At 44.0% G+C, this 27,558-nt stretch overlaps 1 protein-coding gene across 3 annotated transcripts in view; it reads right to left on the bottom strand.

Annotated features, from left to right (window-relative positions):
* The window catches only part of MYOM1 (myomesin 1), a 143,927-nt gene that overhangs the window by 104,241 nt on the left and 12,128 nt on the right, over positions 1-27,558 (bottom strand). The window contains exon 2 of one of the 3 annotated variants that reach the window (XM_040354024.1): positions 5,486-5,645. The exons of 1 other annotated variant lie outside the window; for it this stretch is intronic. In XM_040354024.1, the coding sequence (XP_040209958.1) occupies positions 5,486-5,619 (134 nt within the window). In that variant the 5' untranslated portion in view covers positions 5,620-5,645. Of the gene's footprint in view, positions 1-5,485; positions 5,664-27,558 lie in introns of those variants that run through there. One more of the 3 variants, XM_040354025.1, reaches the window with a different exon arrangement.

Raw genomic sequence — 27,558 nt, 5'->3', positions numbered from 1 at the left:
CAAAAAGAGAGCATGTTCTCTTTTTCCTTGATGGGAATGGAGAAAATTGGCTTGCCATGTTCCTCGACAGCCTCACAAGGAACTCGACGAGCAAAACGATGTGTTTCACCCGTCGAGTTCCTCGGCCGTGTGTACGAGGCTTGACAATTAGCTATCAAAAGGAGTAACAGCACTTTCTATACTGCTCCCAAGTCTGAGGCCCCGTACACACGACCGAGTTTCTCGGCAGAATTCAGCCAGAAACTCGGTCGGAGCTGGATTCTGGCGAGAAACTCGGTCGTGTGTACACTTTTCAGCGAGGAACCCCTCGAGAACATGTTCTCTATTTCCTCGTTGTTCAATGAGGAAAGTCGGCCCGCCGAGCTCCTCGGCGGCTTCCACACTGAACTCGACGAGGAACTCGATGTGTTTGGTCGTGTGTACGGGGCCTCATCCAAAATCTTTATGTTATATACCCAGGCTATCAAAGCCAAACATAATCTAAAATAAATGTTTCAATATTGTCAAGGTTCAAATGTTTAGTATGGAAATCATTGTTGCCCCAAAACGGGAATAATTTTCTTGATGCTGTGTTTGTAACTTTAATTTTTGTATTTGCATATTTATTAGTCTGTAAATGTTCAGTATACTTAAGCTTATCTGGATTGTTGCAGAAATTTCACTTCAGACAACCAGAACTGGAGCTTTCCAAGGAAATGGATGCATCGTATGAGAATTATTGAGACAGGATAAAAAGGCAGAACAAAATCGTACCTTCTTAAAATAATGTACGGTCATCCAATAAGCAAGATTATAGGTAGGTTACACAAGGGATTTTTTTTCAGAAACTCATTCACAGTCTATGTATTTTTAAGGTCATGCTTTTGAGCTGATTTCTAATATATATTTATGAGCTCAGCGTAGAGGCATGAAGTTAGTGCACTTCACTGTACTAAGCACTCTCTAGTTTGCAGGAAGAGGGAGCTAATGAAATAGAGAAGTGTTGGGTGTAATCATTTAGGCCTCGTACACACGACCGAGTTTCTCGGCAAAAACCAGCAAGAAACTTGCTGGGAGATATTTTTTTGCCGAGGAAACCGGTCGTGTGTACATTTTCGAAGAGGAAACTGTCGAGAAACTCTACGAGCCAAAAAGAGAGCATGTTCTCTATTTCCATGACGGGAATGGAGAAAATTGTCTTGTCGAGTTTCTTGACGGCTTCACAAGGAACTCGACGAGCAAAACGATGTGTTTTGCCCGTCGAGTTCCTCGGTCGTGTGTACGAGGCCTCAGACTGCTGGATTGGTAAACAGTAGAACAATGGTAGGGGAATACACAGCAAACATAATCCCATCCCCCAAACTCTTCTCCCAAAAGCACTCAAAGAGGAACTGAACTCTGCAAGCCGTGCCCATAATTAAGCGGGCAAAGGCCTGGTCACCAATATTGCCGGTGCTTTCTCAGTAGCTGATCTTTTCCTATTCCTGACTTACCGTGGCTTATTCTGCCATGTACCCTTTTCAGAGTACAATTAACATTTCTACATGTTCTCTAGAACATATCAAATACTACTTTTTAAGCTCAGTTCCATGTTAAAGGACCATTCCTTTCAGACAAAATGAATTTATTTTACTTAGATGCAAAAAGATTGATCTACTAAAGCAGTTCAGACACTTTACTTAAAATTGTGTTATTATTCACTTCAGCCACCCAGTCGTGTGAAAAGCAAATTGCTGTTCACTTTGAATGCCTTACCATGTGCAGTTGCTTTTCATATGAATGGAAAATTTAAATTTAATGTTCACACAACTCAAGATTATCAACCTCTTTAGTAAATCAGCCCAAATGTGTGCAGTTTGGTACACACTTTAAAGCCCTGTACACACGCTCGGTTTTCTCTGCGGTAAAAAGTCTGCAGAGAAAACCGAGGAGAAATCCGAGAACTCTGCAGGAAAACTGCCATGGAGCTTTGGCCGGGAATCCCGGCTGTGTGTATGCTCTATCTGCACTGCCTCGCAGTGTTTCCCATAGGTAAGTAGAAGATCTGGCGGAAAAAAAATGCCAGGGATCCCGACGGGAAAATAGAGAGCAGGTTCTATATTTTCCCACTGGGATTCCTGGCTATTTTCCTGACGGGAAAACTGCATGCAAGCATACACACGTCCGGTTTTCCCGGCCAAAAGCTCTCCTGGCAGTTTTCATGCCAGGAAAACCGACTGTGTGTACAAAGCTTCAAAATTGTTCATCAGTGTAGGGCAAATTAGATTGAGCTGTTATCATATACATATATTTATATTTGAACCATACTAATGGCTATCTGTAAGGACACATAGCATATAGGCTAAATGACCATATGGCTGAATCAATGCTAATTTTTATTCTACAACCATAAGTTAATTCAAAGTACAAAAACCCACAGCAACCAATCATAATTCACTTTACCAACCTCAATTGAGTACAATTTGGATTTTGTCAAGTAGCTATTGGTATTGCACTTTTTACTTAGCTGTTCTAGAGCGACTAATCATGCATCCAATCATACAAATATAGATAGATAGATAGATAGATAGATAGATAGATAGATAGATAGATAGATAGATAGATAGATAGATAGGCATGCAGTAGATAATTGTCAACATTTATTCTAAATTAAGGTTACATTGAATTTAAAAATGCTAGTTGCCTTGCTATTAAGTTGGCCCAATAGCTTTACTTAGGGCCACACACTACTTTACTACTTTCTGAATTGCTGATCTAGAAGAATGAAGATCAGAAGTTAAAGTGAGAACCCTTTATCTGCATTCTAGTTTAACCTCCCTGGCGGTATGATTCTGTCAGAAAAAACATGCTGAAAGCGGTACCATTATTTGCAAGGAAATTTGGCGTTTTATATTGTAGGTCTGTAATTTTTAGAAATAACTCACTTAAATCTGACCAAACAAGATTCTAATAGGCATCCCAGGTATGACATTTTTTTAAAAACAAAATTATAAATTATAATATAATAAATAATTATAAATAATTATAACAAATAATAATATAATTATAATAAAAATTATTCAATTTTTTTAGCTGATCTAAAACTATTTTTGACATAAAGGGACACTTTTGGTTGCTATGGACAATCTACAGTTTGCAGGGAGAAAGAAACATTTTTATTATATAAAATGACATGCATGACACAGGGCAGACCACTAGGGACAAGGGGGGTGTGTTTTTTTTACATACAGTACTGTAATCTATAAGATTACAGTATACTGTATGTAATGTGTTTGTTTACTTTTTTGAATTTGGCGCCGTTCTCCGTCCCCGTGCGTCGTAACGTCGCAGGGAACGGAGATCGGCGTCACACGGAGGCACTGTGTGAATCGAGCGAGGTCCCGCTCGCTCACACAGCGCGGTGGCATCGCTGGATCCAGGGACAAGGTAAGTAACTTGTGCCTGTGGATCTAGCGAGGCAAGCCCGAGTCTGACTCGGGGTTTCCGCTCGCAGCAGGAAAATCTAACCCCGAGTCAGACTCGAGAAGACCGCCAGGCAGGTTAAGGTCAGTGACTGAGACTCAGGCCAGTATGATGTTTAAGTATCTAGCATTTGCAGAATGACAAGTCAGCTTCCATGTTACTCTCAGGACAAAAATTTGGATAGTCAAAATTCTTTAAAGCATGAACTGTGTAAGGCCAGAAGTAAATACTGGCCCAGATTCAAGTAGAATTGCGCGATATTTGCGGGGGAGCAGGGCAACGATTTTGCCCTGCGCCCCCGCAAATATTTTGCGCTGCCCTCGATTCATGGAGCAGTAGCTCCGTGAATTGCGAGGGCGCGCCGGCAAATTTGCCCGGCGTAAGCGCGCGCAAGTTAAATGATCCCGCCGGGGGCGGGAATCATTTAAATTAGGCACGCTCCCGCGCCGAGCGTACAGCGCATGCTCCGTCGGGAAACTTTCCCGACGTGCATTGCGGCAAATGACGTCGCAAGGACGTCATTTGCTTCTAAGTGAACGTGAATGGCGTCCAGCGCCATTCACGTTTCACTTACGCAAACGCTGTGAAATTCAAATTTCACGGCGCGGGAAGGCCGGCTATACTTTAGCATTGGCTGCCCCTACTATTAGAAGGGGCAGCCTTGCGCTAAAAGTGGCTGTACGGAAAGTCCGTACCTGGCTTGCTCGGGGCCCGCGCAAGCTTGTGAATCAGTGGTAGTATGCAATTTGCATACTACACGCTGATACACAATGGGAGCGCCCCCTAGTGGCCCCCGCAAGAATGCAGCCTAAAATCTGCGAGGCATAAGAGCCTTATGCCGCGCAGATTTTAGCCTGCAGTCGGTGTAACGAGGTTCCTGAATCAGGAGCACTCGTTACACCGGAGCAAGTAAGCACTTGCGCTGCGTAACCTATGGTTGCGCGGGCGCAAGTGCTTCTTGAATCTGGGCCACTGCTGATAAAAGCAAATGATCTTAGCTTACCTTATACAGCACATAGATGGGCAGCTATCTCCCAAAAAGCAAAGAGAGATAGATGCCCATCCTTGAATGATTTGGAGCTCCAGACCTGCTGCAAGTCCCACCTTATGTGACAAATGCATAAAAATGGTCTTCTGACACCTCCATTGTGTCCACACAAGAAACAAAATCAAACTCGGCTCATAGGGAAGTTTTCCAGCAAGTTAGAAACTTTCCCTGGGCAATAACAAGAACTTAAGTGCATGGCCCAGTCGTCACAAGTGATATTCAAAATTGGAAGCTTTTTTTCTTAACGGTAAGCCAATTATGACTACCCTAATGCCTCATACACACGATCCGAATATCATACAAAAACTGTCATCCGAGAAAGAATCATACGATAATCGGATCGTTAGTACAGAGCTTTCGAGACACGATCACGTCAATTCATCTGATATTATTCGATCAGACAAGCACGAAAATTGACCTCGTACGATACAAGATCGTACGATTTTCATTTAGTCAGTATAGTTGTCGTCCGGAAAAAAAATACAAATACATTACAACACATGACATCACTTCCGATTTTTTTTCTGTTGTACGAGAATTTTCGTGACCTTAGTAACCTATTAAATTTCTACTTGTGACTATTAAGCGAAAAAAGTCGGACGATCTGATGTCCGACTTTCGGATCGCGTGTATGGGCCATTACACAAACAAAATGAAAGAAGGTTGAGTTACATAATAAAGATCAAAGAAAAGCAGATGAAAAGAACAGTCATTACAGTGATTAAGGATACATTGTTAATATAGAAGTTGAGAAAATTATTAATTTAGTTAAATGCAATAAAAAAAAAAACACTGACAAAAAGGATTTCATGATATTGTAAAAGAAGAACAAATACCAGATGTAGAAAAGTGACGGTGAAAAAAAAAGATTTATAATATATTAGACCACACAAAAGAGTTTGCAATTCATATGATAAGTTTATTGTGGTGGATTAGTAAACTGGTACAATGGAAATTATTAGCAGATTCAACCTGAAAAGATGGTCATGTCATTACCCAAGATGGCTGCTGTGGGCAGCAGAGTGGCGCTTCTCTTCATGCTGGTACTGGCTTAAGGTCGACTCTAATTCGGTGCTGCGATAACCACGGTCATAATGTTGATGGCGTTTTTGGTAGAAGGGCAAAGACATTCTGCCACCTCTGTTCACTGTTTTCACTGGGTTCAAAAATATATCTGTTTATTTCATCATGTGTGGTTAAAGTTGGATTAATTGGGTTGGTTATTACAAGTTAGTCCAGCTTTCAGTACTGTAACACACAGCACTTAAATAAATATATTGTTATGGGTAATTAGTACTTCAGGGGCCACTAAAACTAAAACATATGATAGCTGAAATCAAAAGATTTTAAAATACAGATATATATGAGAAATGGACAGAAATGGCTGATGTAAAATAAATGATTGCACACTAAATGTTAAATAATATTAAATAGATCAAGGTCAATTAAATTTGGAATACCATTTCACTGCAATGTTTGTTTTAGACTTAGTGGCCATTTATGTGAGAAACATCTCTTCTAACTACTTCATACTTGTATTGATCTCCACATTGTTAATAAAGATATTACTCTTAAAGTGGATGTAAACCCGAAAATGTTTTATTTTATTTTTTTGATGTCACAATGTACAGTATAAGATTTCCTATCATCTGTGCCCAGTCTTGCCACACAGCTCTGAGCAATCCTCTTTTATTGTTCAGTGAAATAAAACAGACTTACAGAGAAAAAACGTAGTCTGTTCCGCCCCCTTGCTGTGAATGACAGGTTATTTATATATCTCATGCCCTAGCCTGAGACAGGCATTATTTTTTAATTCTCACCCCACTCCTTTTCTGAAGTCATATGGTTACTTTTCTGGATTTTGACTGGATGTTAGTGATCATAGCAGAATTTAGTGTTAGGAATACACAGGAAAAAATGCATGTTGACAAGGGAAGTGTAGAGGAGGGTGGGGAGTCTACTGACATCACGACTCCACCCACTGAGCTCCAAACAACAGATCCACCCACAGAATCTGCAGTTTTTCAGTTCTTACAACAGACAGAGGGGAAACATTTGACAGGTAAGGATACATGCAGGAGGCATCTATATCCTTATATATCAGCACTATGGCAGTAGTTTAGAAAGGATGAGAGTGGGTTTACATCCACTTTATGTTTCAATAGTTTTTATTAATTTTCTTCAAGAATAAAAGAAATACATATCAGCGTTGCTTTTTTCTATAAGTAGCTATATGACAATCTGTTAAACATCACAAAGTGCCAAAGCCTATTGGGATTTCAACCTCCCATATCATATGAAAAACCACATCATATAATTGGCAAATTAGACGCTATTAAATCGCATTTCAGATATGTAAAAAAGAGGTAGTATTCCTAGAGAGAAGGAACAATAATAAACAGGAAAAAAGAAGGGGGGGTTCAAGAAAGAAGAAAGGAAACAATGGGGTATGAAAGAAGGGGGGGAGGGGGAGAGTTGAGGCTCCGCGCTCCTTAAGCGTAATCCACCAAATGAACCTAAGAACCACTCGACCCAGGATCACCTGTTAAGTAGCCGATCCATGGATCCCAAACTTTATGGAACTGCTTCATCTTGTCGTGTGTGATTGCCGTTAGTCGCTCATTCAACATAAGCCAGGACAATTTATGTTTAAGTTGGTCAAATGGCAAGGCAGCGGACTTCCAGTTTCTCGCTATGGTTATTTTCGCTGAGGTGAATATGAATGCCACCAGCCTTCTCTGGGATCCTGAAGCGTCGGGTATCTTACCCCCCAGGAGCGCATGTTTAGCCGATTTGACTAAATTGATCTGGGTCAGGGAGTAGATGAAATTGTACACCCTGATCCAGAACCTCCGGGCCCTAGGACAGGTCCACCACATATGGTATGTGGATCCCGTCTGTCCGCATCCTCTGAAGCATTCCCGAGAGGCACCCGGCACAAAAGCGGCCAGTCTAGCAGGGACCATATACCACCTCAGCAAGACCTTATAGTTAGCTTCTATAATGGAAGTGTTCATTATTGATCGAGATGCTGAGTCCGACAGCCTGTGCCATTCATCAATTTCAAATGTCTCCTGCAGATCCTGTTCCCACTGGAGCATATAGCTCAGCTTTTTCGAGGAGTATGATAAGATAGAATAAATAGCGGAAATATGTCCCCTGACTTTATCATATTGCCTACACACATATTCCATAGAAGTCATAGTAGTTAGATCGCCTTTACGAGCGGCTGTTTGCAAAAAGTGGTACAATTGCGTATACCTAAAGCGTTCAGTCACTGGCATTTGATATTTTTCAACTAGTGTTCTCTCCGATAAAATCCCTTTATGATCACAAAGATCAGCTATTCGTAGAAGACCTTTATTTGTCCACCAGAGAAACCCAACTGGAGAGAGGCCCGGGGTGAAATCCCTGTTCTTTAACAGGGGGGCTAACGGGTTATGAGGGGACTTAAACTTTTTAGTCCTTGAGAGCCTGTCCCAAATTTCCAACGAAAAGGACAGAGTAGGACATAGTATGATCGGTCTGTTTTTCATAGGAAGCCACATAATATGGGAAATCAAATCGGGGCGACAGGAATAGGATTCCATAGTCATCCATATTGCGTTAGGCTGTTGGGAATGATACCTCGTGAGTTGGGCCAATTGGGCCGCATAGAAGTACTTCACAAGGTCAGGCAGTCCCAAGCCTCCCTTTCGTTTCGGTGTGTACATAGTACCCCTATTCACCCTAGGCCTCTTATCCCCCCAGATGAATTGTAAAATCTTCTTTTGAAGTGTGTGGAGGTCAGATCGAACCAATGACACAGGCAATGTACGAAACAGATATAAAACCTTTGGTAACACATTCATTTTTATTGAGTGCAATCTGCCAAACCACGAAGGGGGGTGAATCTGCCATTTGGCCATATCGTCTGATATGCGTCTAAATAGGGCAGGGTAATTCTGTCTATACAACGTTTGAATAGATGAAGTCAAATTTATGCCAAGGTAGGGAAGAGCTTCTGATTCCCACTTAAACCTGTGCGATCGCTCAAGTGTTTCCCGAATTGATTTCGGCAAAGATATATTAAGTGCTCTTGACTTATCGTGATTAATTCGGAGCCCTGAGATTTCTGAAAATGGCTGTAAAATCGCGTATAGATTAGGGAGGGAAGTAATAGGTGCCGACAATGTCAATAAGAGGTCATCTGCGAAGAACAAGCACTTATGCTCGTCCTCCCCACAAACTATACCCTTGACATCCGGACTCGAACGAATCCTGATTGCCAATGGCTCAATTGCTAAAACGAATAGCAGCGGCGATAACGGGCAGCCCTGCCTTGTTCCCCTTCTAATGTCGAATGGTGGGGATGAATAACCCCTTAGTCTCAATAGTGCTGAGGGAGAATGATACAGTGTTCGCAAGAGGACCAGAAAGCGCTCGCCGAAACCGAAGCGATGCAATACATCAAATAGGTATTCCCACGAGAGAGAGTCAAACGCTTTCTGGATGTCCAACGAAAGCAACATTCCCCGCCTAGGACCCTTACAGTCCCAATCCGACTGGATTGCTGAAATTAAATTTATCACCCTGCGTGTCTGATCAGATGCCTGACGGTTGGGGACAAAACCAGCCTGGTCGGGGTGGATGTATTTTGGAAGAAATGAGTTTAATCTGAAAGCTAGTACCTTTGTCAGTATCTTTAGATCCGTATTGATCAGGGAGATTGGGCGATAATTGGCGCAATCTCCATGATCCCGACCTGGTTTTGGTATAACATGTAGATACGCTATGTTTTCGTGGTCAGGAATAGTATTTCCCTTCCTTAAATCATTAAAATAGGAACACAAATGCGGAACAAGGATCTCGTTGTATTTCCTATAATAATGGCCAGTAAAGCCATCTGGTCCCGGCGCTTTAGACGGATGTATAGTTTTGATGGCCAGTTTAATTTCGGACTCTGTAAATTCCCCATCCATGAGCTCCATGTGAGCCTGGGTGAGTCGGGGCAGTTGCACATCGCGGAAAAACTGTCCCGCCTTGGAGGGCACATAGCTAGCGGGAGAGCTATAAAGTGTTGCATAGAATTTCTGAAATTCCTCAAGTATGGATTCCGGGTTTTGGGTGGGGTGGCCTGCGGGTAGTCGTAATTTAGGTAATGTTGCAGCGTGTTGTCGAGGTACCAGCTTCCTAGCTAACATGGTGGTAGGTTTATCTCCCATTGTGTAGAATTTATGCTTGGACCAACTGATATGTTTTTCTGCTTGGGTGGTCAGGCTAAGATTAAGAGCCAACCGCGCGTCGTCTATCTTACGCCTAATGTCAGTCTGGGGGTTCCTGCGCTGTTCCTCTAACAGGTGGTCCAGATCACTCTCCAATTGCCTTATCGTTTGCTCCCGATTCCTCTTTTCCCTAGCAGCCAATTGAATCAATTTACCCCGCACCGTGACTTTGTGAGCCCCCCAATTAATGGTAGGGGAAGTCTCTGATGCCTTATTGTTACTAAAGTATTCTTGTAGTTCCTTTTCGATTTCGGCGTATAGTAAGGGGTCATTCAAAAGACTAGCGTTAAGTCTCCAAGGAGAAGGGCTAGGTTTAGACCACAATCCTTTCACTGACAATTTAATTGGAGAATGATCCGACCATGGGGTCGACAATATCCCAACCGAAGTCACGTACGGCAGCAAAGGGGTACGCACTAAGATGTGATCTATCCGGGAATACGTGTGGTGCACCTGTGAAAAGTGCGTGTAGTCCCTGACCGTGGGATTACTCTCCCGCCATGCATCTATTAAATCATACTGATGTAACAGGCGCGCTACCCTGCTACTACCCGTCGGTGGCCTTCTAAGGATCGGTCTAGTTGGGTCAGATTTATCCATTATTCTGTCTAGCGGGATATTACTATCTCCCCCCATTATTACCTGTCCCAGTATCTTAGGCATCAAGATTCTGAGCATTTTGCTAAAGAATTCGGTCTGTCCCGTGTTTGGGGCGTAGTAAGATATAAAGGTGACCAACTGATCATGGAGGCGACCAGCCGCCATGACATATCTACCGTCCCTATCTCTTACCACCGTGAGGGGAGTGAAGGGAGTCCGCCTAGACAGGCAGATTGCCACTCCTCCCCGCTTAGCGGGTCCGCTTGCCAAATAAAATAGTGGATATTTCACGTTAAGGTACCTAGGTGCCGACGATTTAGAAAAGTGAGTCTCCTGTAATAAGAGGACATCAGCTTTCTGTTTCTGATAGAATTTAAAGGCTTTAGTCCTTTTCATGGGGGAATTAAAACCATGTACATTATGTGTGACTATAGAATAGTCTGTGGGAAAACTACCGGCCATCGTGGTTGGGCAGTGCACTCTTACCTTGTGTCAACCAGCACGAATAGGAAGCATCATTAAGACAGAACTTCGAAACAACCTGGGACCCAGGCCAAGTGGATACAGCGGAGCACGGAGCCGGAACTCGGGGAAGAAAGGTGGTACCATAGGGGAAAGAGAAGGAAAGATGTAAGTAAAAGAGCAAAAAACATACATTCGACCAAAAGCCTGCAAAATTATTTACAGGCAACCTGAGATAATGAGCAACATTATGGGGACTAGCCCCTACCGGATGCACCATCCGGATTAGAATGCGCAAGGGTACTCCCCTCCGTAGAGGAGAAGTAGTCTCGCAACTGGGTGGCATGGATGGCCTCCCCGTTCCAACCTACTAAAACCAAAAATGCAGGTTATGAAGACAAAAGGAGAAAAATAAAATAAAAAAAACAAAAACCTAAACAAAAAACCACGGAACACAGTTCCACTTCAGTAGTGCCCATCAAAAAGTCAATGCCAAAAAATTGAATGGGATAAACTAAAAGAAAACAAAAAAAACAGAATTTTATCCCAAAAAAAAAAAAAAAAAAAAATCTTCGATGAAGCCATCCTGGGTGGAACAGGAACCATGCGCTTCACGCGCAACCGGGGCGATTAGGTTCAGGCCACGGCCTCCAGTGGAGTAAAATCCAGTCACCAAGAAAGGAAATCTGCTCACCCCATCTCGGGGGGTAGTTTAGTCCCTGTTCAGGTCGTCTGAGGAGATCTAGAAGACTGCGAGTGTCGTCGGTTCTGCCACAGCGGAGAGATGGGTTGATGATCCTGACGGGAGACAGAGGCATCCGAATCCCGAGCGATGATTCCAAGACTCAATAAAAGATCTTCACCATCAGAAAACCTTGTGAAGGAATGGGAACGGCCCTGATACGAGAACGACAGCCGAAATGGGAAAGCCCAGCGGTATTTTATCTGCTTACGTACAAGTTGCTGCAGTAAGGGTTTCAGATTCCTGCGTTTTTGCACTGTAGAAGGGGCTAGATCAGTGAAAAGCTGAATTTGTGCTCCAAATAGTGACAGATCCTGTCTATTGCGGGCCGCCAGCATTAACCTCTCCTTGATTCTGTAATAGTGCGGCTTGACTATAATGTCACGCGGGAGGCCATCCTTCCTTGGGGCCGTTAGGGCCCGATGAATGCGGTCAATCTCCATATGGTGTGCCTTAATGTCAGGAATCAGTTCTTTCATTAAATCATGCATGGCTCCTTCTAAATCAGTGTGGCTTTCCGGAAGACCACGTATGCGCACATTCTCTCTGCGAGAGCGGTTCTCCAAATCTTCAATCTTGGTATACGCCTCTTCTAACCTATCTTGAAGGTCAGCAATCATGTTTGAGTTTTGATTAACTTTTTTGACAGTACTGTCCACTTTAGTTTCTATCATCTCAAATCTCTCTCCTAGACCATGAATGTCCCTCTTAAGATCTGTGGTAATCAGTGTGCAGGCTTTAGAAAGCTCCTGTTGTAGCATTGCTGAGAAGCGAGCTAGCAGGACTGCATCCCCAGAATATGTTGGTGGTTGAGGTGCTGAAGCATTTAAGCTAGATTGACTAAACACTGCCTCTGTCAGCTCAGCCATGTTCCTGTCCATGGATGACACAGGGGAATCTACCAGTGCCTGCATGCCTCTGTATGTGGCTGGGGATGAGGGCTGTGATAAGGACTCACCCTGCAGCTCTGCCTCCTGCTCTCCTGATGACTGTGAGGAGAAGAGGTCTCTGGGGTAGCCTGCCTGGATCTCTTCATCGTCCTGCTGCGGTTTCTGTGTTTTGGAGGCCTGGCTGCCTCGTGTGTCGACGCGGCCCGGCGCCATCTTGGAATGCGGCATGTGACCTGGAGAGGGCCCCGCTCCTCCGTGGGGCTTAGCCTGTGTGTTGTGGCCTTTTTTGGGTTGCCCTCTCGCCCTCCTATTCATCACAGCCGCGGGCCGCTGATCGCGATGTTCCCGGAGTCAGGGAGCCGCTGCCTGCGCTAAAAATAGCTGTTGTTGGCCGGGGGGGTGCGGAGCTCCTTCAGAGCACGTCTGTCCTCGGGAACCCGCGCATGCGCACTTACATCCACTTTAAAGTAGAACTATGGCTTCTCATTCATATAATGTGCACTAGCACCTAACTGCAGTGCATCTCCACTTTTTGTTTTCCCTTTTGTCACCCTGCAAAGTCTCACAAATACCCATTGATTGCCAACGAAGTGCACCCAATGTCACTTCCTGTGGCAGCTTGCTCCAAAGTGTGAGGTTAAGATATTGGGCAAGTAATGATCTTAATGCTGATCCCCCCCCCCTGCACTGTGAACTTTAGGGTCTGGGAGCAGGAGAGTGTTAGACACTAAAGAGAAGGATTTGACTGACTCAAAAGGGGGAATTTTCCAAAGTTGGTACAGAATATGGTGCAGCTTTGTAAAGCAACCAGTCAGCTTCTTCTAGGTGTTCTTGTCGAAGTTTAATTGAACAAGCTAAAGTTAGAAGCCAGACAAAAGAGAAAAGCGCCTCTGAGTATACTGCTTTTAATTTTAAAACATAAAAATATATCCAGCACTTACATCATAGTAGTATGGTGCAATCGTGGGAGCTGGTGTACGTCTGTAGCAGACAGTCCGCAAGGCATGAGAGCTGGGCAGCCGGAGGGAGCCGGGGAGAGACGGCTAAATCCTCGTTGTTGTGCCGCTGCTAGGCAATGAGTTCATCAGCTGATGCGTGACGTCAGATCGGACGGAGGCTGAGGGGGACCACAACGCGTTTCAGAGCATGCGCACGGAAACGACCAGCGCGCTCCTTTTTCAAGTGTCTTAGCAGCGGCACAACAACGAGGATTTAGCCGTCTCTCCCCGGCTCCCTCCGGCTGCCCAGCTCTCATGCCTTGCGGACTGTCTGCTACAGACGTACACCAGCTCCCACGATTGCACCATACTACTATGATGTAAGTGCTGGATATATTTTTATGTTTTAAAATTAAAAGCAGTATACTCAGAGGCGCTTTTCTCTTTTGTCTTTCTCCTGCATATACTGAGCTGGCTTCGCTCCTGGATAGCAGCCCTGATTTACTGCCTTCATCCACAACAGTTCCTCATTGTCATCAATCACAGCCTTTTTTGACATTCTGCTGGGACTGAACCTATCATGGACTTCTGAATATGAATATGCATACCGTATATCCCCAATGTGGTTTGTGATTTTAATCTTAAGTTAATTGATCCTTTAATTCTATTATTATTTTTATTATTATTTTTAATTTTTAACCCTTTGTTGATTGCTTTGTGCAAACATCCTGAGCGCTGTACTCCATCCATTTTTTAAAGTTAGAAGCCGATTGGTTATGATGCACAGCTGCACCAGATTCTGTGTGCTCCAGTTTTAGTAAATCTCCCCCAAAGGTCAAATATGTTTAATTTATTTTTTATTTGCAAGCATCTTGCATAACATGGAACCTGTGACCTGTTTAGAATACCACACATGAGCCTTTAGATACACATTAAATGTGCATTACTTGAAGGATACCTAAATCAAACCTGAATCACTCATAATTGTTAACAATCCATTAACACATTTTCCTAAAATACCTTTCAATTACTTTTCAAAAGTATAAATAGCAGTCAACCATTCTGTACATTCAACAATAATTGTATTGAAAGCACTCACTGAAGATTGTGAAGGAATTTCTTCTGTTTTTCACCTATGAACTTTATTTATGTTCACCTAGTCAGTTAATGGACTTTTTTGCCAACCTGTTATTTTTGGTGCAATTTTGGCACATATTTTGGACACGTATATATTATCTCATTTAGAGGGTGGAATATTCACATATTTTTCACTGTGTCACTGTACTAATATTATATATGTTGTTTCATTTTTCACGTATTAATTTGTGAGCGCTGTTTAATATCACATTTGGTACCTTTTTCACATTAGGTAGCACTGTATTTGCATATTAACAATTTTTTGAATTCATACTTTTATAGCAGCAGCTCATGTATATTTAATAATTTATTCATTTATTTTATTAATATCACTATAGTTCACATTTATTCTCCAGCTACGCGCAGTGAGGGTGGCCACAGTAGACGGCCTTTATCTCCACCCCCTTTTCCCAATAATTGTATATATATAAAAAAAATGAAAACTGAACTCCATGAAAATGGCAAAATACTAGGGTTGTCCCGATACCGATACTAGTATCAATATCGGGACCGATACTGAGCATTTGCGCGATTACTCTGAGTGGGGGCAGAGAGGGGGCGGGGAGCGGTCGGAGAGGAGACCGAGAGGAGACTGAGGGGGCAGAGAGGAAGGCGGAGAGGAGGCGGAGAGCAGAGCAGTCCTGGGGTATGTAAAACATGCCACTGGAGGAGAGCTGCAGCCGCTGCTGCCGTCTAGTTCGGCGCTCAGGGAACATAACAGCTTTCATTTGAATAGCTATGTGTTCCCCGCCGAGCGTCGTCATATATAGCCCCTCCCCCTTGTCCGGGCACTTTGATAGACAGATCACCCGTCCCAGGATTGGACGGGTGATCTGTCTATCAAAGTGCCCGGACAAGGGGGAGGGGCTATATATGATGACGCCCGGCGGGGAACACACAGCTATTCAAATGAAAGCTGTTATGTTTCCCGAGCAACTATACTGCGGGGGGAGACCTACACAAAGCTGAATTTGGGAGACACAAGGCTGCATTTCGGGGGAGACACAAGGCTGCATTTGGGGGGAGACTCAAGGCTGCATTTGGGGGGAGACTCAAGGCTGCATTTGGGGGGAGACTCAAGGCTGCATTTGGGGGGAGACTCAAGGCTGCATTTGGGGGGAGATTCAAGGCTGCATTTGGGGGGAGATTCAAGGCTGCATTTGGGGGGAGACACAAGGCTGCATTTGGGGGGAGACTCAAGGCTGCATTTGGGGGAGACTCAAGGCTGCATTTGGGGGAGACTCAAGGCTGCATTTGGGGGGAGACTTAAGGCTGCATTGGGGAGAGACACAAGGCTGCATTTGGGGGAAGACACAAGGCTGCATTTGGGGGGAGACACAAGGCTGCATTTGGGGGGAGACACAAGGCTGCATTTGGGGGGAGACACAAGGCTGCATTTGGGGGGAGACACAAGGCTGCATTTGGGGGGAGACTCAAGGCTGCATTTGGGGGAGACTCAAGGCTGCATTTGGGGGGAGACTCAAGGCTGCATTTGGGGGAGACTCAAGGCTGCATTTGGGGGGAGACACAAGGCTGCATTTGGGGGGAGACACAAGGCTACATTTGGGGGGAGACACAAGGCTGCATTTGGGGGGAGACACAAGGCTGCATTGGGGGGAGACACAAGGCTGCATTTGGGGGGAGACACAAGGCTGCATTTGGGGGGAGACACAAGGCTGCATTTGGGGGGAGACACAAGGCTGCATTTAAAAAAAAAGGTATCGGCGAGTACAGTAAAAGTATCGGTACTTGTACTCAGTCCTAAAAAGTGGTATCGGGACAACCCTACTAAATACACAGTTGAAATATCTTCAAAGTAATTGATTGTCTCTGAAACAAGTGTTGCCACTAAAAAATGTCCCTTGTTCCTGTTTTGTTAACTTAAAATTTTTTTTTTTTTTGGAACATTTGTTTGATTATTTTATGGTTAATGGAGTCAAATTCACTGTTAATTTTGAGGTCTTATTTCAATTTAGTTTTAGTCATAGTCTTTTGACTAAAATGCCATTTTAGTTTTAGTCATATTTTAGTCAACTAAAATCTCCAGTACCCACCTGAACTTCTGCTTTTACTCGAAGCTCCGCCTGCCTGTTAAAGCCTGTTAAAGCCCCCTGACTCTATCGGTGAGCTGTAATGGCTGAGAAAATTAGGTTCCCTCTGTCTGCCTGCGAGTTCTTGAACAACAACAGCCTCTCCAAACCACCCAGTTCTCTAGCCTGTGCACTCCCTCACTCAAATTTTTCAGGTTTGTCCCTTTTTTTCCAACTTTCAGCTGTGAATTAATGATCAGATTATCATACGATCTTTTCAAAAGTGGTATTTTTTTGTACGATTTTCTGATTGCGTCTACAGCCCTTTACACATCTCCCTTCTCCCCCCAGCCCCCCACCCCCATTTGTACCTGGTAATTCTGTAAAAATCACACTTACTGTCCTCAGGTGGCTATTCTCACTTCTTTATTTTAAGTGAAAACACATCTCCCTTCTTTTGTGGGCAAGGGTGGTGTAGTAGTTTATGAAAAAAAAACATGCTTAGAAGGATGAGAAGCATGTTTTCACAGTTTCCCTGCTTGTATAATTCTTACCTCCTTGCTTCTGTCTTTCTCCTAGTCCCCGATTTCTTTATTCCTTTCACATGTGTTGTTTGGCTTCTGCGCTCACCTATGGGCGTCACCTGCTATTCTGTGGGTTTACATTTCCTTTCCCTTCCATCACTTCCTGGTCTGCCGCCCAGTTTGCTTCCCTAATATATACCTGTGGTCAATGCAGCCTGCGTTGCCTGTGCAACTTCACAGTTCTCTGAGCTCCTGTTTCCATACTAGTACATGTATTCAGTGTCTTACTTCCTGTGAACTGACCCTGGCTTCATATATCGTCTGTGCTTGCTTGCCACCCATCCTGACTTTGACTTATTCTCTAGAATTTCATTCTGTCTCCTGCAGTTGCACACTGCACACACTAGTGGTCTCCTATTCCTCAGCTGGGCGTACCTGGGGACCTGCTCTAAGCTTGCTGCAACTCCATCCCCACAATCAGCGGCTCTGGTGAAGAAGCAGGCTGGGGCTTAGACTCTGTCCCCAGGAAACCCAGAGTTGGCGATCTACAAGCACTCACTGCCGCAGACACCTGTTGGCTGTGGATGGGGGAGTACAGAAGTGGCTGTGGACAGAGGGGGTACAGAGGTGGCTGTGGATGGGGGGATACAAAGGTGGCTGTGGACGGGGGGTACAGAGGTGACTGTGGACAGGGAGGGTACAGAGGTGGCTGTGGACAGAGGGGATTCAAAGGTGGCTGTGGACAGGGGGGTACAGAGGTGGCTGTTGATGGGGAGATACAGAGGTGGCTGTGGACGGAGGATACAAGAAAATGCTTGCCCAGCGTTTAATAATGTCATCTGCAAAATTGGCTGTGTTTTATAATAAAATTGCAGCTATATACCTCATTAAGAGCGCTTCTTGGCGCTCACATGACCCGCCGCCTCTCTCTTCTCCTCATCTGACAATTGCAGTGGGCGGAGCCAAGAATGTCGACAGTCAAAAGGGGTGGAGGAGAGAGGCGCCAAGTCACCTGAGCGCCGAGAAGCAAGGTATATAGCTGCAATTTTATTATAAAAACACAGACACTTTTTCAGGTGACATTATTAAACGGACAACCACCTGTCTGCGGGCCGGGTGCCTGTGAATTAAACACAGGCACTGATGTGCTGGAGATTTAGCGATGGTGGGCCGGGTGCGGCCCACGGGCCGCGGATTGCCAACTCGCAATTGAAGGAACTGATAAAACCGACTCGACTGTAAAGAAAGCTCCTTTCTCAACTCTTCAAAAGTTTTGAGGAAACCATTCTCATATAATTGAACTAGAGTAGTTATTCCTGATCTTTCCTATCTCTGAAAACCCCAGAGAATCAAAAGTTCATGAAGTCTATCTTCACCCCATATAGGGGTGTATCTGGTAGGGTAAGAAAACCCCATAATTTTATTTACAGTCTCCCATGTTTTGCACATTAACCTCAGGGTAGGCATAGCAGTGAGTGAAACACCCTCCCATTGCCCACTCCAATACATATAGTGGTAGCCGACCATTAAACACATGAGAGAATAGATGCCGAGCAGGAGATGTTAGCTGCTCAGAGTCCCATCCCGCATAATGCTGTAGTTGAGATGCAAGGCAATATATCCTCGGGTTGGGACCTGCTAATCCCCCAGCTTTTTTGGGGTGTTGTAGGACCTCCAGTTTTATTTGCCGTACCTAAATATACTGTTAATCTTAGTAAAGATCCAAAGGGGTATCCAAATAGGATAGATAATTATACCCAGGTACTTTATGGAGGACACTGCCCTAAGCTGAGACACTGTAGGTGGTAAAGAATCCAGCAGGGGATCCATAGGCAGTAGCATAGATTTCTCCCAATTAATACCAAACCCAGACAACCTGACAAATTCTTCAAAGTATTTCATTACTGCTAACAAAGATGAACGGATGTTGGTTAGGAACAAAAGAACATCGTCTGCATATAGCGATATCTTTTCCTCCATATCGCCTCTAACCAGACCAGTAACATCTAAAGAGGTCTGTATAAGACAAGCCAGAGGCTCTATTGCAATGGTAAAAAGCAGGGGGGGACAATGGGCACCCCTGCCTAGTACCCCGACAGAGTCTGAAAGTAGGAGACTTAAGACCATTGACCCTAATTGACATGCTAGGAGCAGTATATAACAACCGGACCCATTGACCAAAGATAGAGCCAAGATCAAACTTTTCAAATATGGCCACTCAACACTATCAAAAGCCTTAATGACATCCAGCGTTAAAAAGACATGATCTGAAAAGTCAGAAACCTGCAGATTTAGGTAGGTATGCCTAATATTAACTGCCGTTAACATACTGACCTTAAATCCTGCCTAATCAGGATGGATAATAACCTTATTTAATCTACAAGCAAGTACTTTGGTAAGTATTTTAACATCTGTAGACAGTAAAGAAATTGTTCTATATCAGTGATGTCGAACCTAGGCAACCCAGATGTTTTGGAACTACATTTGCCATGATGCTCATGCACTTTGCAGTATAGCTATGCATCATTGGAAATGTAGTTCCAAAACATCTGGGGTGCCAAGGTTCACCATCACTGGTCTATATGATTCAGGATATAAAGGATTTTTATCTTTCTTAGGCATAACTACTATAACGGCCTCACCCATAGAGTCTGGAAGCCGATCCATAGGTAAGGCTTCATTTATCCCTCCTGAGCCACACTCAGTATTCCCGAGTGTGGCTCAGGCCTCGTACACACGACCGAGTTTCTCGGCAAAAACCAGCAAGAAACTTGCCGTTTTACTTATTTTTTGCCGAGGAAACCGGTCGTGTGTACACTTTGACGAGGAAACTGTCGAGGATCTCGTCGAGCCAAAAAGAGAGCATGTTCTCTATTTCCTCGACGGGAATGGAGAAAATTGGCTCGCCAAGTTCCTCTACAGCCTAATAAGGAACTCGACGAGGAAAACGATGCGTTTCAATTCGCCGAGTTCCTTGGTCGTGTGTACGAGGCTTCAGGGTTAAATTGCAGTACCATTAGCGTTAACCCTGAGCCACACTCTGGATTGCATTGCAGAATCCTGGTACAACATAGTTACCTTGTCACCAGGATCCTGCGATGCCCAACCCCCCCCCCCCTGCTGTGTCCTCCGCTTTAAGTATGCTGATTTTAAGTGCCCCCTGGCTACACAGATGGACCTTTTCTTATGACTTTTAATGTAATTCTTTCTTTGAAAAGAATGTATCTGTGAGTGATATATTACCCTAATTTTGCAATTCCTAGCAGCCACAGCCAGGTTTTTGGCAGATCATAATAAGCTGGATATAAGATGGTTTTGGGGTTCATATTGGGGGCTGAATACAAATGCACGGCACACTATTCAGATATTTATTTGTAAAAAATATGGAAAACCATTTGTCGTTTTCCTTCCATTATGTGCCACTTTGTGTTGGTCTATCACATAAAATCCCAATAAAATACATTTACGTTTTTGGTTGTAACATGAGAAAAAGTGGAAAATGTCAAGGGGTATGAATACTTTTTCAAGGCACTGTACATCCCATTAGCACAAACACAGTTGGAAAATAATCTAAATAGATTCTGTGCATGTACAATTCATTTGGAGTGGTTTATTTCAAAAGCAGAAATTATGATTTTATGAGACAGATTTACAATAAGCTGTAGCTTAAGCCAGTAATTGATACCTCTGTTTCTTAAAAGTAGCACTGCTTCAACATAAAACAAGAATTCCATTCATTTTTCAGGTGAAAACACATATATTCTTTTTTTCATACTGTACCCATACTGTGTAGGTAATGAACCCTAGAACCTTCTCACTTCTGCCAATAAATAATATTTTAAATCTAAGCTTGAGTCATACGATTCTATTGGTATTCAGATCACTGGTTATACCAGCAATGTCCTTCATATATGGAGTTTAACCACTTGCTTATTGGACACATATACCCCCTTCCTGCCAAGGCCAAATTTCAGCTTTCAGCACTGCGTCGCTTTAAATTAAAATTGCGCGGTCGTGCGACGTGCCTGCCAAACAAAATTGACATCCTTTTTTTCCCACAAATAGAGTTTTCTTTTGGTGGTATTTGATCACCTCTGCGTTTTTTTTTTGCGCTATAAACAAAAAAAGAGCGACAATTTTGAAAAAAAAAACACAACGGCCCAGATTCACAAAGCACTTGCGCCAACGTATCTCCAGATACGCCGCGTAGGTGCAAATATGCGCCGTCGTATCTGTGCACCGGGCCCACAAAACTAAGATACGCCTAAAAACAGACTTCATTCCACCGACGTAACTTGCCTACACCGGTGTAGAGTGGGCGCATATTTACGCTGGCCGCATGTGGCACTCCCATTGATTTTCTATTCAAATATGTAAATGAGGGAGATACGCCGATTCACGGTCGTACTTGCGCCTGACGCAGGCTACGACTGGTGCGCGTAAGTTGTACGTACGGCGCAAAGTTATGCCCCATAAAGGAGGTGTAACTCAGCAGCATCCATGCAAAGGGCTGCACCAGGGAACACAAGCCAGCGTATTTTACGTAGTTTACGTTCGCTGAGCGTAGGTTACGTTCACGCCGTAGGCAGTGATCCGACGTATCTTGGGGAGTAGTTCCGACGTGATTCTGAGCATGCGCACTGGGATGCGTCCACGGGACGGCGCATGCGCCGTTCGTTATATGTATCTGTCTGGCGCCCGGCCCATCATTTGCATGGGGTCACGCCTCATTTGAATGGCTCACGCCCTCTTCCACCTACACCGGCTTATGCCTAGGAAACCCAGCGCAGTTTTGGGAGCACTGGTTTTGTGAATTCAGTGCTTGAATCTCTGCGCTGCGTCGGCGTAGAGTACAGGAGATACGCTACGGCGGCATAAATGTGTGCCGCTGTCTGTGAATCCGGGCCAATATTTTTTACTTTTTGCTATAATAAATATCCCATTTTAAAAAAAAAAACAAACAATTTTTTTCCTCAGTTTAGGCCGATACGTATTCTACATATTTTTGGTAAAAAGAAAAATCGCAATAAGCGTATAGTGATTGCTTTGCGCAAAAGTTATAGTGGCTACAAAATAGGGGATAGAATTCTGACATTTTTTTTATTATTTTTTTTTTTTACTAGTAATACGGCGATCTGCGAATTTTGTCAGGACTGCGATATTGTGGCGGACACTTTTGACACATTTTTGGGACCATTCACATTAATACAGCGAACAGTGCTATAAAAAGGCATTGATTACTGTATAAATGTGACTGGCAGGGAAGGGGTTAACACTAGGGGGCGAGGAAGGGGTTAAATGTGTATCCTGGGAGTGATTCTTACTGTGGGGGGAGGGAACTGACTGGGGGAGGTGACCGATGCTGTGTCCCTATGTACAAGGGACACAGCATCTGTCTCCTCTCCCTGACAGGATGTGGAGCTCTGTGTTTACACACAGAGCTCTACGTCCCTGCTCTGTCATTGCCGATCGCGGGTACCTGGCGGACATCGTGGCCGCCAGGCACGCGCATCGGCATCTCAGGGACGCGCCAGGTGTGTGCGCCCCCCAGTGGCCGGAGGACGCGAAGACGTCAAAAGACGTCGTCCCGGATTTACAGAGCCACCTTGAGGCCGTCATTTTACTACGGCCCGGGACTCAAGTAGTTAAAGAACTTACTACTTTCACAAGCTTTCCTCATCCCTTACTACCTCATTCTCAGGCCTCGTACACACGACCGAGAAACTCGATGGGCGAAACACATCATTTTGCTCGTCGAGTTTCTTGTGAAGCCGTCGAGAAACTCAACAAGCCAATTTTCTCCATTCCCGTCAAGGAAATAGAGAACATGCTTTCTTTTTGGCTCGTCGAGTTTCTCGACAGTTTCCTCGACGAAAATGTACACACGACCGGTTTCCTCGGCAAAAAAATATCTACCAGCAAGTTTCTTGCTGGTTTTTGCCGAGAAACTCGGTCGTGTGTATGAGGCCTCATTCTTTACATATCTCAACTCAAAACTGAGTGAAAAAACAATCTTCCAAATGCTTTATCATATTTTGATCATCAACTACTCAACAAACACTGGATCTTTCCAACTTGTAAAATAAAAAAATATTTCCGTCTGGCACAGACAGCTATTACTTAACCACTTAAGACCCGGATCATTATGCAGGTTAAGGACCTTGCCGCTTTTTGCGATTCGGCACCGCGTCGCTTTAACTGACAATTGCGCGGTCGTGCGACGTGGCTCCCAAACAAAATTAGCGTCTTTTTTTTCCCCACAAACAGAGCTTTCTTTTGGTGGTATTTGATTACCTCTGCGGTTTTTATTTTTTGCGCTATAAACAATAATAAACATAATAAATATCCCCAAAAAAGATATAAAAAAACATTTTGTTTCCTCAGTTTAGGCCGATACGTATTCTTCTGGTAAAAAAAAAAATCGCAATAAGCGGTTATCGATTGGTTTGCGCAAAATTTATAGCGTTTACAAAATAGGGGATAGTTTTATTGCATTTCTATTAATAATTGTTTTACTACTAATGGCGGTGATCAGCGATTTTTTTCGTGACTGCAACATTATGGCGGACACATCGGACAATTTTGACACCATTGTCATTTTCACAGCAAATGTGCTATATAAATGCACCGTTTACTGTGAAAATGACAATTGCAGTTTAGGAGTTAACCACTAGGGGGCACTGTAGGGGTTAAGTGTGACCTCATATGTGTTTCTAACTTTAGGGGGGGCGGGGCTGGACACGTGACGTCAGTGATCGTCTTTCCCTATATCAGGGAAGAGACGATCACTGTCACTGCCACAATGAAGAACGGGGAAAGTGTGTTTATACACACCTCTCCCCGTTCTTCAGCTCCGGTGACCGATCGCAGGACACCGGCGGCGATCAGGTCCGCGGGTCCCGCGGGCGCGGTCAAGGAGCTTCGGACCGGGTCATGAGCACGCCGGCGGCGGCGTGCTCGCGACCCCACAGCTGGGCTTAACCACTTAACCCCCGGACCATATTGCTGGTCAAAGGCCACTTTTTGCGATTCGGCACTGCAACGCTTTAACGGACAATTGCGCGGTCGTGCGGCGTGGCTCCCAAACAAAATTGGCGTCCTTTTTTCCCCACAAATAGAGCTTTATTTTGGTGGTATTTGATCACCTCTGCGTTTTTTAGTTTTTGCGCTATAAACAAAAATATAGCGACAATTTTGAACAAAATTAATATTTTTTACTTTTTGCTATAATAAATATCCCCCAAAAATATATAAAAAAAATATTTTTTCCCTCAGTTTAGGCCGATACCTATTCTTCTACATATTTTTCGTAAAAAAAAAAATCGCAATAAGCGTTTATTGATTGGTTTGCGCAAAAGTTATAGCGTTTACAAAATAGGGGATAGTTTTATGGCATTTTTATTAATATTTTTTTTTTTTTACTAGTAATGGCGGCGATCAGCGATTTTTATCGGCACTGCAACATTATGGCGGACACTTCGGACACATTTTTGGGACCATTGGCATTTTTATAGCGATCAGTGCTATAAAAATGTATTGATTACTATAAAAATGCCACTGGCAGGGAAGGGGTTAACACTAGGGGGCGAGGAAGGGGTTAAGTATGTTCCCTGGGTGTGTTCTAACTGTAGGGGGGGTGGACTGACTAGGGGAAATGACTGATCGCTGTTCATACATTGTAAGAACAGACAATCAGGCATTTCTCCCGCTGACAGGACCGGGAGCTGTGTGTTTATACACACAGCTCCCGGTTCTCGCTCTGTAATGAGCGATCGAGTGTGCCCGGTGGTGATCGTGCTCGCCATGCACACGCGTTGGGGGCGAGCGTGGGGCACGCGCCCCTATTGGCTGCTCGGGGAGATGACGTATAGCTACATGATCTCGCCCAGCAGAGCCGACCTGCCGCCGTATAACTGCGGCAGCTGGTCGACAAGCAGTTAAAGAGACACATACAGGTACGTGATTGTGCCCAACCTTGCCATTCTGCCGACGTATATCGGCGTGAATGGGTCCTTAAGTGGTTAAATTACAATCCTTCTAGTCACATGCCAATGTCAACCTTTCTATTTAAAAGTTGCCATTGATGACTTGCTGTAAAAAGCGTATGTTTAAGAACCTTCATTCTTCTTTCTTCACTTTTAGCGAGTCGTTGACCCAGAACACACATGTACATATCAGGTGTACTGACATGTCGGTTCCGCATCAGTAACTCCTCAATTAGTGAATCTGGGATTAGAATAACAGCACTGGAGATGAACAGTTCTTGTTCCAGCTATTTGACTTACAAAGAATTGATAGCAAAGTTTTATAATGACAGCAAAAAGACTAGCTATTTCAAAAGTAGAGTTCAGCAGTGTCAGCCTACATGATTCTCAAATGACAAAGTACCTTCAAGACTATTCCTGAAAGACCACCTTTTAGAATAGATCATTTCCTTTCCTATAGCACTATCATACTATATTAGCACTGTTTCTTTTCATTCACAGGAGATACATTTCTTTCTTGTCAAATTTGTTTATTAGTTTTAAGTAAAGCAAAAAAAGCAAAAGCATTTTAGACACAAGGAATGGTACATAAGGTGACAGATAGCTGCCCTGTCGTGGCACAACAGTGTGCATGCAAAGGTGCATGAGTTGAGAACAATTATTACAGAAGCTGAGGAAACAAAAAGAGGTCTACTATTGAACAAGCTGTTGGAGTAAGTACCTCAAAGGCAGAAACAAATAACTCTGAGGCCCCGTACACACGACAGAGGAACTCGACGTGCTTGGCACGTCGAGTTCCTCGTCGAGTTTTGGGATGAAGCCGCCGAGGAGCTCGGCGGGCCGCCTTCTCCCATAGAACAACGAGAAAATAGAGAACATGTTCTCTATTTTCTCGTCGAGTTCCTCGGCGGCTCCATCGAGCCAAAACTGTACAGACGACAGAGTTTCTCGGCAGAATCCGGGTTTTGACCGAGTTTCTCGGTGAATTCTGCCGAGAAACTCTGTCGTGTGTACGAGGCCTGACAGGCTGCCAGTCTTCAGTATCCTCATGGTAGGTAGGAATCAAAAAGATAAAACCATTTATGTAGAAACAATTTTCTTGGCTGGGAAAGTAAGGCCGCGTACACACGATCGGTTAAACCAATGAGAACGGTCTGATGGACCGTTTTCATCGGTCCAAATCGATCGTGTGTGGGCTCCATTGGTTATTTATCCATCGGTTAAAAAAAAAACCTACTTGTTTTAAATTTAACCGATGGATTCCTAACCGATAGAAAAAAAACGATCGTTAGTAGGCACAACCATCGGTTAAAAATACACGCATGCTCAGAATCAAGTCGACGCATGCTTGTTAGCATTGAGCTTCGTTTTTTTAAGCACGTTGTTGTGTTTTCTGACACAATCGTTTTTTTAACCGATGGTGTGTAGGCACGACTGACCATCAGTCAGCTTAATCGGATGGACTGATCGTGTGTACGGGGCTTTACATTACTCTATCATGAAAGAGGGAAAGCAGCGAAGAGCAAGAACAGAGGTGAGATAAGGAGATAAAGAAAAAAGGGGAGGGAGCAAAAAAAGAAAGCAGGGAGAGGGGCATGAGTGGGTAGTTCTCAGGGGGTAGAATGACTCCAGCTATTCAGCAGGCCAAACAACAACAGACAGGAGAAGGCTTTACCAAGGCAATAACAACGTGTCATCGAAACCAGGTGGTAGGCAATGCTTAATCCATGGGTGCCGTATCTTTTCATATTTACTAACTTGATCACACACACGATTGCTTCCATTTTAGGATGAATCGGGGCCTTGTTCACTCTCTTTTTGGTTTTGGCTATAATAGTCAGGGATTTCCAAGCATTAGCCATAGTTAGTTTTGTGGCTGTAATGAGCTGTATAAAGAGTTTAAATTGGATATGTCAAGCTAGCTGGCTTAAGTTTCAGGAAAGCCACAGAGGGATCTGGCTGACTATGAAGCTTCGTACACATGACCGAGGAACTCCACGGGCGAAACACATCGTTTTCCTCGTCGAGTTCCTTGTTAGACTGTCGAGGAACTCGACAAGGCAAGTTTCTCAATTCCCGTTGAGGAAAAAGAAGACATGCTCTCTTTTTGGCTCGACGGGATCCTCAACAGTTTCCTCGTCTAAAAATGTACACACAACCGGTTTCCTCTGCAAAAAAAAAATCCCAGCAAGTTTCTTGCTGGTTTTTGCCGAGAAACTTGGTCGTGTGTACAAGGCCTGAGTCTCAAATAACTGGGAGGCTAGGTCAAAAATGGCCTTCCAATAGTCACGGGCCACCAGGCAGTCCCACCATATGTGTAGGTATACGTGCCTGTGTCAGTACAGCCACAAAAACAAGCCGCTGAGTAATCGTGAAAATGTTTTGCAATCCTGGCTGGGACTAAGTACCTCATGGTAAGTACTTTATCATTTGTTTCAACAGCCACGATATTTGGGGAGGAGGACTTAGTGGCAGTCCATATCTCAGGCATTCTGCT

This window comes from Rana temporaria, chromosome 5, assembly GCF_905171775.1.
Source record: "Rana temporaria chromosome 5, aRanTem1.1, whole genome shotgun sequence".
Lineage (NCBI taxonomy): Eukaryota > Metazoa > Chordata > Amphibia > Anura > Ranidae > Rana > Rana temporaria.
The sequence above is the reverse complement of the archived record's forward strand: the minus strand, read 5'-3'. Positions and strand labels throughout refer to the sequence as shown.